The 14,862-nt window shown below is 28.7% G+C and overlaps 1 protein-coding gene across 1 annotated transcript; it reads right to left on the reverse strand.

The window, feature by feature from the left end:
* Positions 1 to 11,753: 11,753 nt before the first annotated feature.
* On the reverse strand, positions 11,754 to 12,479 carry LOC117176786. The gene has a single exon (XM_033367088.1). It carries the CDS (start codon positions 12,477 to 12,479, stop codon positions 11,754 to 11,756), a length of 726 nt encoding a protein of 241 aa, XP_033222979.1.
* Positions 12,480 to 14,862: the final 2,383 nt, after the last annotated feature.

The raw sequence follows: 14,862 nt of genomic DNA on the forward strand, positions 1-14,862 counted from the left end.
CCCGCCCCCACGACGCGTGGGAAAAGGGGCAGGGGTGTGACCTAAGTTTTTTCTGGTTCTAGTCACAGGGGTGCCTTCCCGCCGCCCATGACGCGTGGGAAAAGGGGCAGAGGTGTGACCTTAGATTATTTTTGTGACCAGTCACAGGGGTGCCTTCCCGCCCCACGACGCGTGGGAAAAGGGGCAGGGGTGTGATCTTACATTATTTCTGTGACCAGTCACAGGGGTGCCTTCCCGCCCCCCATGACATGTTAGAAAGGGGGTTGTGTCTGAACTAAGTTATTTTTGTGACCAGTCATTGGGATGCCGGGGTTTTTTGAGTTTATCTCAGCCAATACATAAATTTTCGCAAAACGTTTCTATAAAAGTTGTAGATCTTATCGAAATACACATTTCTTATATGATACATTTTTTTACGAGTAATAGTTTCCGAGAAAATCACAGATATATCTGATGAAATGTAACAAATTTACAAATTTCAATGCAATTAGCGACAGGTCTTTTTCCACCATCCGCGCTCATAGTACTTAAGGGCGTGTGTTTCTTGCGTGCAATATTATTTTCGAGATTTTCCTCTCTTGAGTCCTCGTCAAGATGAATGAAACATATATTTTCAGTTTATCTAAGATTCTCCAAGAAAGGAAAACAAATCTTCAGTGGTTGCGATAAATCGTATTAATTCAGTCTGAACGATTTTTCTCAAAACACAAGAAGAAGATGACTCTTGTGGAGTCTGAACATGTTTGCAGAAGCTTCCTTTGTTATAAAATACACAAATATCGTCACAATATTACCGTTGCAGAAAACACGTGGTTTGATAGGTGCCGCATTTCTGCAGCGGCCTGTCTGCTCATTACGTATTGCTTTGCGTTAAATTTTAAATTTGAACAAACGATCCGGGAAAGCAGCATTATAAATAATCAATCGATTTCTCGAGAAATAGTTTCAGACCGCTTCTCATTGTGTAGAGAGGTCTGCATGCTTGCTCTTGACAGCAACTTCGAAGAAAATGGTCGCATCGGCGGTGTCGGTGAAGTTGTTGAAATCGATGAGTGCAAAATCGGCCGTCGAAAATACGAGCGAGGACGTGTAGTAGAAGGATCACGGATTCTCGGAATGATCCACAGAGGACATTCCTACAACTATCGGTTGGAAATCTGTCCCGATAATAAGAGAGATCAGGCTACTTCAATTGCATTAATAAAAAAGCATGTAGCGGAAGGGATAGAAATCTTGGCGGTGGATGCGACGATTTCTCTCACGAGGAGTGCGTCAGAGCAACATTGCAGAGCATCTCTGCGAATTTTTGTGGCGGCGACGCGTAAAGAAAATAGTTCCTGATCCGTTTAAAGAATTAATTACTAAAATAAAAGCATATTACCCTGGTCACTAAATATACTCAGCAGACTTTTATAAAAAAACTTATAAGGAGTATACAATCAAGACAATAAATAGAATATACTCAGAATTTCTAATTAAAATATATTTAAAAATCATAAAAGTAAAAAAAGAAAAACAATTGAAAAATTAAAAAATACAAAAAAATGCTTTTCAAAATACGTGCATTTTTGTACGATCTACAACTTTGATTGAAAACAGTTGGCGAGATTTTGCATATTGGCTGAGATAAACGCAAAAAACCATATTTTTTATGGTTTTTTCGCAATTTCACCATGAAAATCGCCAAGTCGCCTATTTTCACTATCATTTTCGTAATCAGCGCATCAAAATGCATAAGTATACGCAGTGTGAAGGAAATCGTCACGTTCACCTATTCGGAACTGCACCCAAATTCTCAACCAACAAGTTGAATTTTAAACTAAAAAAGAAGGTTTTTTTAACAAAAATTGTCATTTACTACCAAAACAGACGATTTTTCAACTAACTAAAATCTTTCGAACAAATAGAATAATTTACTACCAAAAAATGCGAATTATTACTAAAAAAAATTCTCAACCAAATAGTTGAATTTGCAACTAAAACAGATTAATCATTCTTAAACTTCAAGCTTTCTTGACCAAACTCTTGAAGATTATTCAACTATAAAAGATGAATTTTTAAAAATAAATATTAATTTCCTAAAAAAAATGAAGAATTTTGAATGAAATTCTAGAATTCTCAACCAAAAAGCTTACTTTTCAACTAGAACAGATTAAGTTTTAGACGAAAAGAATAATTTATATAAAAAATACAAACTTTCAATTAAATAAAAAAATTTCAGCGAAAAAATGGAATTTTAAACTAAAAAAGATGAATTTTTAAACCAAGAGCATCATTTTTACGAAAAAATATGACTTTAAATCACATGAAAAAAAAAACATTTAAGAAATCTCAACAAAAATGGTGAATTTTCAAACAAAAAGATTAATTTACTACAAAAAAGACGAAATTTTAATGAATCTCAAGAATTCTCATTTAAGAAGTTGAAGATTCAACTAGAAAAGATAAATTTAAAAAAAAAGATGAATTTTCTACCAAAAGAGATGAAATATTAATAAAATTTAAGAATTCTCACTCAAGAAGTTGAATTTTCAACTACAAACTTAAAACTTGAAACAAAAATAAATTTTCTTCCAATAAAATTGATTATCTGGAAACGTACTAAAAATCTTATCTTTTTTATTCGTTGAATACTTCTCAAAATTTTCTAGTTTTTATGGCAAAAATGAGATTTTTTGTTATTATTTCAGTATTCTGGCGATATTTAATATTGAATCTATTGGTGCAAAATGCCATAATAAATGTATTGCTGGAAATGCTTGGTAGATTTTTTACGAAAACTTAGCAAGACTATTGAAAAGTCAAGGAACTCAAACTTTTCAGCAAAAAAAATTCATGTTTTTGTGTTAATTTTTTAGATTAAAATTTAAAAAATATATATATAAGAGAAATATATCTTCAACACAGTTTTTGATTTGAAACTTTTATTGTTTGATAGCTTACAGTGATACTTCAATTATTTGTTTTATGATAATTATAGCCGTGCTTTACCACTTATTCTTATCTTATTTTTCTGTACCTATTTCATCTATCGTTTGTCAAATAAGCGGTCCAAGAAATAATTACTGAACTTACTCATACGCCTTAAAAAGAACAATTTAAACACGTATGTTTAATTACCAATACATCATTATTATGAATTGTAATGGTGTACATTTTTTGAAATAATAGAATTTTCAGGGTAGCTGAGAATAACATTTATTGTCAAAAAAGGAACAAATGTTAAAGTAATTATGATCAACAAAATTTTTACTTTATTTGACAATATCCGAATAAGCCATCTCAGCTCTGGCGGACTGAAGGAACCGAATAGAGCCTCTACAAAGTACCCGTAAAGACTCCATTGGGTCCCCGTTCGTTTCCTTTTTAAAAACCTAGAAAAACCCCAAAATCAACTTTTAAATGGTTGAAATTCGGATTATACGTTAAAATTCTTTATAGAAGGTCACGGAATAAACGCAAAAAAATTTTTTTCAATGGTAAAAAGTTTAAAAAAATATAAGACGTATAACGCCTGTTGATTGCTAGGTACAGGCGATGCGTCTAAAGTGTAGCAGCCAACAGGCGTTATGCGTCTTATATTTTTTTTAACTTTTTACCGTTGCAAAAAAAAAAACTATTGCGATTATTCCGTGACCTTCTATAGGGAATTTTAACTTAGAATCCGAATTTCAACAATTTAAAAGTTGATTCTGCTGTTTTTTCTAATTTGTTAAAAAGGAACCGAATGGGGTCTTTACGGGTACTTTGTAGAGGCTCCATTCGGTTGCTTCGGTCTGCCAGGGAGGCCGAGGCACAGAAATAAATATAATATGCATTTAAAATTTTATGTTAAATATACTATGCTATATTATATTTATAGGGACACTGTCTGATTTCTTACTTTATTTATAATCTTTTTTTGTTAACAAAAGCAATCTAAAGTCTGTTAATAATTTTTTCAGAGTAATGAGAATGCCTGAATTTTAAGTTGTTAATAATATTTGTAGTTAACAATAACTATTGGTTTTATGCAAAAACCTTCTGTCACTATATGAGATACGAAAAAAATTTTAAAAGTAAATTTGTTCATCTCAAAAAGCTCTACAAATTTACTCCAGGTAATTTTTTTATGAGATGCATATTTTTAGCTTTAATCGTGAAAAATGTTTATAAGCAAAATTTTTTACATTACAAATGTCTATAAACTTTCTCTAAATAATTTTCTGAAAAAATGCATAGTTTTTGTTCTAATTGTAAAATTTTGTTTTAGAAATAAATAGATTCTTTCTGTAAAGCTAAGCGAGATCCATAGACATTAAGTAAATATATGGATAATCCCGAAAAGGTGTATAAATATGGCTAAACCTATTTTTTGACAATACGCATAGTTTTATTAATCATGAAAAATGTTGCGTAAAACAAATCTCGATTTTCCGTCCAAACTATGCAAAAAACTTGGTTATGATATAATGTAACATTTTTTGCTATAAGCAGGTCAAAATAAAATGTTGCAGGTCTAAATTTTTTACCTGCTATAGATCCGAAAATATTTTTAGACTGCATTTTTCTCATAAAATCACCATAATTTTCATTTTAATCGAAATTTTAAAAATACCAGAAAAATTAATTTTTTGAAGAAAACAGCATGTTATACGTAATAATATTACAAAGAAAAATCTTTTTAAAAAAGCACAGGGCTATATCGTGAAAATGTTTCGACTCCCTTGAAAAAATGTGGATTTTTCAAACAAAATCCGGCTATCCGCCTTTTCCGTTTTTCTTAGTATTTACCCTTTTCGTTTCAATTTTAATCACATCAAGATTTTAAAACTTAAAATTGAAAACGTCCAAAATTGTATCTAGTTGATTAAGAATTTTTCAAATGAAATAATTTATTATTAAAAGTTTATAATAATTACACAAGTTTAAATTAATAGCATTAAAATAAAAAAATTCCAATTGCAGTAATTCTGAGCTCTAAAATGTTTTTTTTTTCAAATTTCAAGCTTCAATAGCTTGAAACAGTTTTGTTGACAATGGTCTATATTCATTTATTAAGAAATAAATAATTTTATATTTCAATTGGAGATTTAAATCTAAATAAAAAATTATTATTTAATTAATTTCAACTTTAAGGTGATAGAAATTGATGTTCCGAAAGTTTTCTGAACAGTCAAATTACAAAATTATTTGATTTTCTTTTAAAATTAATTCAAATGAAATACAATTACTAATAAAAATATGAATGAAGTAATGTCTCTTCCCAGTTTTTTTACTTGAATATAGTTTAGAAGAGCCACGGACTGTTTTTAAATTGATTATAATTTTGGTGAATTATGATTATTTGTACGCTTTTGATGAATGTGAAGGAATAATAATGAATCTGCCGTAATGGGCAAATTGATCATTAATGTCAGAATAGTGTATTCAATTATTTTCTAGAGTAATGTAAACAAATTTTTGTCTGCTCTCCTTCGTATAATATAAAGACATGGACCTTGGAATAACTAGGCCCATAGGCTAAAAAAATCCAGAAGCATTATTCAAACCACCGGAAGAGAAAAATTTTATAAAACAAAATTGATTTGTGAATTGAAATTACTTTAAACATTTAAATTTTCTTATCTTTTTGGCCATAAAATAAAACGTAGTTCATAAATAATTAGAAACTTAGTTGGAAGTAATTTTTTATTTGAAAGCCTTTAAAAATATTCAAAGTTTTCTCTTCCATGTAAGACAAAAGTCAAAATCTTAATTCAGTTTTAATCAACAAAGGATTGTTTTATTTTCTGATCGATTCTTTTCTATCTGCAACGTTTCTATGCAAATTTTATTTATTTAGGTAATAGTAAAGTTTTTCTTACATAATCATTTATCGAATTGAAATTTAATGTAATATTATTTGATTTAAATTAATTAAAATGTTCTCAATTATATTACATAAAAACTTGGCAAATAAAATTAACAAATCAATATTTTCAGAGAATGTAGAAATAAGGCGTAAATTAAGCAAGGTAAAATAAATGGAATGTGTGAACTTTATCATACCAATGTCATAATTTTGAGGAAAAACCTTGCTGGAATTGACGTAGTCTTTTTACAAGTATCGTAATCAGCTTTTAATTGTTTGGATAAAGCTGAAAATCTTATCCAATCGACTTGTTTTATCAAACATATCTTTTTACCGTTATTAAATTTTCGCATAAAACTTTTACTTACATATATGATAATGAGAGTTATTATCTAAATAAATTTAACATCGCATCAAATTGTTCTTTCGAGTAGGATCAGCTGCAAATTTTTGTTCTTTTTAAAAATTTCTGGTTTCGGATCAGAATTATAATTTCTGTACAAAAGTTTTCTGTCGCATAGCTGAATGATAATTCATTAAAAAAAATTCCCGTTCAGATGAAAAATAGTTTTAGCAAAAAAATAGCAATTTTCAAATAAATTAAAAAATTCTGAATCAAAAAGTTGAATTGCGAACTAAAAAGAATGAATTTTTAAAAAACCTCGAGAATTCTAAATCAAACAGTTGCAGATTCAACTAAAAAAGATGAATTCTTAAACAAAAAGGTTAATTTACTAATAAAAAAGACGAAATTTTCATAAAATTCTAGAATTTTAACAAAACCGTTGAATTTTTAAGTAAAAAAAATTTTTTAAACAAAAAGAATATTTCTTACAAAAAAAAAATACGAATTTCCAATCAAAACTGCAATAAATATCTGCAATAAACTTCACCTTCAACTAAAATCCAGAAACTGTATTTTCGAGTAGGAACAGGTGCAAATTGTGATTCTTTTTTTTAAATTTGGTTTCAAATCAGAATTATAATGGTTGTACGAAAATTTCCCGTTGCATATCTGAATGACAATTCATTAAAAATTCCTCGTTCAGAGACAAAATAATGTGTAATTCTTTAGAAAAATTCCTTGTTTCAGATTTAAACTATATATTTTTTGTATTCCCTATTCCAAATCGTATTAACAAATTTCTTATAAAATTCCCTTTTCTTAATCAAAATTGCAGGTGCCTTATAAAATTCAATATTTTGATGCAAATATAATTTTTTTGATTAAAAATTCATCGTTTTATACAAGAATCAGAATTTTTTACGAAAAATTAATGTTTTTAAATCCAAATTGTTATTAACCTGAAAGGTATTTCATAAGAACTAATAATTATAATTTTTTTTTATAAATGCCATATTCCAAGTTTAAATAATAATTCTTCAGAAAAACTCATAGTTTCAGATATAAATTATAATTGTTTTTAAACAAATTCCTTGCTCCTATTCAGAATCATAATTGTTTTTAAATATTCACCAGTCTTGATCAAAATTGTAATTCTCTCTTAGAATTACTTATTTTTAAATTTCATTAAATATTTTTCAAAAATGTTCTGTTAAAACTGGAGCAGTGAGACCAAATTTTTCATCTTCTTTCCTTAATATTATGCATATAAAGAGACCATTGAAAAAGTAGGCCTTAGCCAAATAAAAATCTTATTCGATAGAAGAGAAAATTCTACAAAATATTGTATTGTTACAAACTGTTCCACCTTTTAACTGGCACATTTATACTTTTCCACACAGATTGATGATTTTGCAATGACTTTTTAAACATTTCAAAATTTATGTTTAAAATTATTTTCCCTAAATTGAAAAGGTATAGTTTATGAAAGATTAGAACGTTGAAGGAGTAGTTAAAGGGAGGGGGACAGATAAAGTGTAACAACAATCACATGGGTGTGGGACAGGTGTTATTTAAGCCGATCACATGATGTTTTTAATTTGAAATTTACTTCCAAAAAATATCATAAGAAAAACATTTTCCAACCAATTAATCTTCTGAAATAACAAATGACATAAAGTGGAAAATCAAAGAAAAATATGCTTACCAACATGTTTAAACATGCATAAGATTTTGGTAATTCATTTCTGTTAATATAAACAAATAATTTATTAAATTTAAAGGAAAGCGTTAAGTGTACAAAAATACTTAAGACTACTAAATTATATTTTTCTTCATTTCCTATGAAACTATAAAATTTTATGGTTAAAAAAATAAATTTCAATGAAATCATGTAAAATAACTTTTTAAGAGAAACAAAGTTGTTCCCTCTACTTTTTTCTTATTTGGCGTTGCATTGGCAAAAAAACTTTAATTTTTGTTTTTCAAATATAAAATATTTTACTTAGGTCAATTAACTTTACATATATAATAATATATAAATATATATACTACATCCCGAGGATATATTATGAAATCATTTGAAAGACCCTTCAAGATTTTATAATGCTGTTAAATCCCGTGAAATCTTTAAAATACCTTCTCAATATACGAAAAATCTATTAATTGCTTGGACTATAAACAAGATTTTAAATACTTTTAGGGAGTTCGAATAATTTGAAAGGATTTTACGGGGTCTTAAGGCATTTTATCTTATATTTAAGTACTCGAAAGTATTTCAATGAATTGCTTCAACTGTCAGAAATTCACAAAGTTTTCCAACGCTTTTTATGAATTTCACGAGATTTAAAGGGATTATAAAATGTTTAGGAGTTTTTGGAATCATGTCATAAGATGTCCTCGGGTTTGACGTTTTTTTGCCAACGTGATACCAGATAAGGCAAAAATCGAAGGAACAAAATTGTTTCTCTAAAAAAATCGTAGAAAATGTCTCTTTAAACCATGTTGTGTTTGATATTTTTTACGAAAATGCAAAACAAAAATATATTTTTTTTACATTATTTCATTGAAATTTTTAATTTTTTGTTAACCATAAAATCGTGTCGTGTCATATAAAATGAAGAATATAATTTATTAGTCTCAACAATTTTGACATTCAACGTTTTCCTTTAAAGTCCATGCATTTTTTATTTATATTAAAAACCATGTATTATGAAACGAAATCTTAAGCATGTTTAAAATAACCCTATCCTATATTTGACTTTTTTCTAGGTTGAAATAAGGATTTATTAATTTGTATATATTTTTCTCTGAATATACCGCAAGTATTGATGTTTGTGAGCAACATTTTTTGAATTTTTTCACTTTTATGTCATTTGTTATTGCAGAAGATTAGTTGGTTGGAAAACCTTGTTTTCACGATATTTTTTAAAAATAAATGTACAATTAAAAACATCACATGATCAATTTGAAGAACCCCTGCCCCAACTATCATGTGACTGTTGTTATATTTTATCTGCCACAACCCTTTTGAACCACCCCTTTAACGTTCTATTTTTTCATAAACTATAATTTTTCAATTTAGGGAAAATGATTTTAAACATAAGTCTCAACTATTTAAAATTTAATTGCAAAATCATCTAGCTGCGTGGTGAAGTATAAATGTTCTATTTAAAATATGGGACGATTTGTAACAATACAATATTTCATAGAATTTTCTCTTCTACCAAATAAGATTTTTATTCAACTAAGGCCTAGTTTTTTCAAGGTCTATTTATATGCGTAATGTGAAGGAAAGCAGATAAGAAATATGGTTACACTGATCCAGTAAATAATATAATACAGCATCAGAAATTTCCAATGAGTTCAAAGAAATTCTGGAATACTTTAACAAAAATTCTGATTCTGCGTTAGTACATTAGGTTTTCAAAAACCAATTATTTTATTCAAAAAGCAAATAAAAAAATCAATTACCATCTAAAAGAAGGCATTTTCCTAAAGGTTTACAATCAATTTGTCTTTAAAAAGGGAATTTTCTAAAATAATTTCAAATTCTTATTTGGTAGAGTAAATTGTTAAAAGAAAATTATAAATCGGATTTGAAACAAGGAATTTTTCTGAAGAATTATTATTCTTACTTGAAGCAGGAAGGTTTCGAGAAGAATTATAATTCTCAGTTGAAACAGGGAATTTTCGAAAAAAATTAATTTAATTCTAAGTTTCATATCTGAAACAATGAGATTCTTTGAAGAATTATCATTCGAACTTGAAACAGGGCATTTTGGGGAAAACTATCATTGTTAATTGCCATAAGAGTCTTCCAGCGTAATAATAATTTGAATTTTGACTGAGAATGCAGAATTTTCTCAAAGCTTTATTATTACGATTTGGAATAGTGAATTAAGAAAAATATATATAATCTAAATCTCAAACAAGGAATTTTTCTAAAGAATTACATTAGTTTTGTCTCGAAACGGAAAATTTCCTAAAAGAGAAACAAAATTATAATTCAAATATGAAATAAGAAATTTTTCAAAATAGTAACATTTCAAACTTGAAATGTAGAATTTTTAAAGAGAATTCTGATTTTAGTTTAGAACAAGATGTTTCTGAAATAAATACTCAATTCTGATCTAAAATAAGGAATTCTCTGAAAGGATTCAATTTATTTTGTCTCTGAACAGGGAATTTCTTTAATGCGTTATCATTCAGATTTTTAACGGAAAATTTTCGTTGAAAAATTATAATTTTTATCTGAAAGAAGAAATTTTTTAAGAAAATAATTAATCTGCCTCGTTTTGTAGCTTAATATGTTTCTCGCATGTTTTGGAAACATAATAATAACATTGTCTACTTAAAAAATATATATTAATTTTTTTAAAGCTATATAATATATGTAAGTTAAAGTTTTATACGAGAATTTTAACAACGGTAAAAAGGTATGTTTGATAAAAGATATCAAGTGTATTAAATTTTCAGCTTTATTCAAACAATTAAAAGCTGATTACGAAACCTGTAAAAAGACTACGTCAATACCAGCAAGGTTCCTCCTCAAAATTATGACATTGTTATGATGAAATTCACACATTCCATTTATTTTACCTTGATCAATTCACGCCTCATGTCTATATTCTTGTAAAATACTGATTTGTTAATTTTTTTTGCCAAGTTTTTATTTAATATCACTAAGAAAATTTTAGTTAATTTAAATCGAATTATATTACATTGAATTTTAATTTGAGAAATCATTATTTAAAAATAACTTTGCTATTACCTAAATAAAGAAAATTTGAATAGAAACGTTGCAGATGAATATGTTAATTTTTAGAGCTATATAATGTATGTGAGGTCTAGTTTTATAAAAAAATGTTAATACTGATAAAAACGTATGCCTTAAGATACCTTGAAATCCTTTCTAATAATTTTAATGCCCTACAGTTTTTTAAAATCCTGTTTATAGTCATAATAGTTCATAGATTTTTTATATGTTTAGCGAAAAATATCTAATCTTAGGTAAGAAAGGGAAGCATATTTAAACTTTCAAAAATTGTATCAGAATTCATTAGTTAAATATATAGAGAATATTCCTATAGCTTGAGTTTGCAGTCATATAGTTTAATTTTTCACTAGGAATGATCAAATTCCAATTTAAAATATTAATTTTGAATAAAAAATGGAGAAGTAACAGGCAAACTAATTTTCTAATTTTTCTCACTCAAATGCAAACTCAATTACTCGAACCTAATAAGAAAGTCAAAATATTTTGTATTAAGCTCATTCCTTTCATTTAAATTCTAATATAATATTTTTGCTACAGAATCCATCTCATATGTTTAAAAAATTCTCATATTCGGTAGAACACTTAATTATTAAGTTAAAAAATGCAACTATTTGGTTGGAAATATGTCTTCTTTCATAGAAAATGTATATTCTTTCATAAAAATGTAGCTCCTTGTTTGAAAATGCAACCTCTTGGAAGAATGTTGAACTCTATTTTGTTTAAAATTGAATTCTTTTTTTAAAAGTTGAACTATTTTGTTGAAAAAGCTGTTAGGTGTGTTAGGTCACACTATACTCCTACCGAAATAAGGAAACTTGTCCAACCAAGATAATGACAGGCCAATAACTTTTTTGAACACACTTTATGAGAACCTTACAGCGGACATAAACAACAGGATTGTCCGAAGAATCGTTTCTCAATCGTAATGTATAGGGAGAGAAATTAGATGGGTTCAAAGTGTTGAGGTATTCTGGCAAGATTGCATCAGTAACATCTTCGTTATCACAATTTTCTACACTATCAACACTGGTATAAATTCTTTCGGTGGTCTTGTCGAATAATTCTACTACTCTGGAGTTGAATTTTTCAACATCAATATTCCGTGCTGATAATATCGCTACTTTTGCTAGATCTCCATAACGGCGTTCATAAATAATTTTCTTAAATATCTCTTCGACTATGCCATCCTTTTTTTTAGCTGCACATTGTTGTGAGGGTACTACATTGTCATTGTTATCATTTAAAGTACCATCTCCAACCGATAATAAATATTTTGCAAATTCTGCTCCTTCTGGAAGAGTCCGCCAGTTTTCAGTTAATGAGAAGATATGAAAGTGTTTCCATAGTGAACTAAATTCAATCGATAGATTGATCAATTCACGGCGTGTTCTATTAACTTTAATGGGCAGTAATTGTCTAAAATCTCCTCCTAGGAGCATAATTTTACCCACGAATGGTAAATTAATATTTGTGAGGTCACGTAGTGTTCGATCAACTGATTCCAACGCATATCTTGGTACCATTAAAGTTTTGCCCCAAATGAAGATGTCAATTTCTATAGAATATTGTGCATCTTTCGATTGACTTTTGATACGTGATACGGAATCAGAGAACAAAGGAACAGGGAACAGTTATACCAAAAGTCTTATGCACAGCTTTTTCACTTGGAAGTTATATTGCTGCAATACCTGTCAATGCCATCGTATAAATATTTTTTCTTTTACTTTTCAGTAGATGATATAAAGTTGTTTAAATGAATTTTTTTTCTAATCCACCTGGGCCATTAATGTAGAAACATGATTCATAATTTGTTTTTTCATTTGACATGACAACATTGAATATTGTATCAACAAGATGTTTTTGTTTGACAATTAATTTTGTATATTGTATCTGACCAATCTCTTCATGTATTTGTTGTAAAATTTCGTTACCTGTCTGATCATTACTATAGGTTTGAATTTTATTTATTTGAAGCATCGTGGGAAAACTTCTATTATCTAATTTTTCATAAGAGAGAAAAGTGTTTATTCCCAGATATGCTCTTCTGTATGGTTCATATATTTCGTATTTTCTTTTAAAGTCCTGTGACATAGCGTCTTTAAATTTTTCTCAGAGTTCTTCCGGATGATTTGGATGACAGTATATTGAAATACGTACAAAAAAACGTCGTAATTGTGGAGGCATCATCCATATTTCTCCTTCTGTCACTGCACGATACCACTCTGTATCATCTTCAATAAGATCTAATGCTAAACACGCAGCATGAAAAGTCTCATGTCTTTCATCATGAACTGTCTTTATGTTTTCAAAACCCGCACCTCCTTTCACTGTTAGTAATAACAGTCGTAGATGGAAAAGTTCTACTTGAGTCGGGCTAATAGAATACATACGTCCGATAACATTAAATTGGGCTTTTCGTTTTTTCTACTTTTGTACATTTAAACATTTTGTTTTGTTTTGTAAACACATAGTGTACTGGGATTTTCGAATAGCTAAATTTCTTAGCATCAGGATCACATTGATTTATTGCAAAATAGTCAATTAACATAGTTTCTTTCTCTAAAGCAGATCTTATAGTACCATCATCTGCTTCATCATCAATAGTCACGCTTTGTTGATTAGGTAAATGTACTGGTAACCGATTAATGGAGTGATTTTTATTTTGTAGTAGTCGTTAAAACGTTCAGTCAGATGCTTCGACAGGACCAACGTATTTATTATCGGCGAGAAAATTCGAGTCCTCTGGCTATGACGTTGAAAAAGTAAGTGAAGAAAAATTGATCTGCAAATTTCATAAAAAGTAAGAAAATTTGATAGCTTTTAAGAACAGTGAACTGTGAAGCATAGTTTTTTATTGACAAATAATAGGAATTATCTGAAAAAATTGATGGTGGTACTTTAAATATTTCTGAACAGATTGCCTTGGAAAAATTTGCAAAATGTAAATAATTGTTTGTTTTTTTGTGAATAAATATGCGACCGCACTATCTTCAGTTCTAATGAAGATAATGAAGTGATTTAAATTGGAGGTAGTTAGTTGAACTATCTGTAATAATTTACAGTTTGAAGGAAGTATATACTTTTTGTTGTCTTCGTGAAAAATTCCGATATTCGAAGTCAGTTTTTTATATAGGAATGCCAGTGCGAGAGCCCAGCTTTGTGCCGTTTTTTCATGGATCGTCCTCGGTTTTCCTCAGCCCGACGTACCCAACTTGCACCTCCGAGCCTCACTCTGGCCTTCGAACCCTTTCCCTATGGTGAGGAAGACCGAAAACGATCCCCTGAAAAAAACAGCATTACGCTGGACTCTCGAACCTGCTTTCCTATATAAATAACTGACTTTAAATATTGCAATTTGTACGAAGACAACAAGCAGCACATGCTTCCTTCAAATTGTAAATTGTTCCAGATAGTACAACGTGATAGCTACAATTTAAATCACTTTATTTTCTTCATTAGAACTGAAGATACTTCGGTCTCATATTTATTCACAAAAAACGAACAATTATTTATATTTTGTAAGTTTTTCGACGTCAGTCTGTTCAGAAATATTTGAAGTACCACCGTGAATTTTTTTCAGATTTTTCCTATTATTTTTCGATGAAAAACTATGCTTTAAAGTTCACTGTTTTTAAAAACTATCAAATTTCTTTACTTTTCATCAGATTTTCAGACCTGTAAGCTTCAAACAATTTATTGGAATATTACTTTTCGGCGCATTAACATACAACATTTGAACCTTTAAAATTATGTCTCTTTCATTACCCTATCATTTATTCTTCACGTATTTCTTCAACCTCTAAGCCAGAGGACTCGAATTTTCTCGCCGATAGCAGTTTCAATGAAATTACGAATTTCGTCATGATGAATAACGTTTTCATTACTTTCAAGATCAGTTACTGTAAC

Source organism: Belonocnema kinseyi, chromosome 1 (genome assembly GCF_010883055.1).
Source record: "Belonocnema kinseyi isolate 2016_QV_RU_SX_M_011 chromosome 1, B_treatae_v1, whole genome shotgun sequence".
In the NCBI taxonomy this organism is placed as follows: domain Eukaryota; kingdom Metazoa; phylum Arthropoda; class Insecta; order Hymenoptera; family Cynipidae; genus Belonocnema; species Belonocnema kinseyi.

Bases quoted from the DNA above. Each gene is read 5' to 3' on its own strand.
- LOC117176786 (XM_033367088.1), bottom strand. From the start codon at position 12,479: ATGGTACCAAGATATGCGTTGGAATCAGTTGATCGAACACTACGTGAC.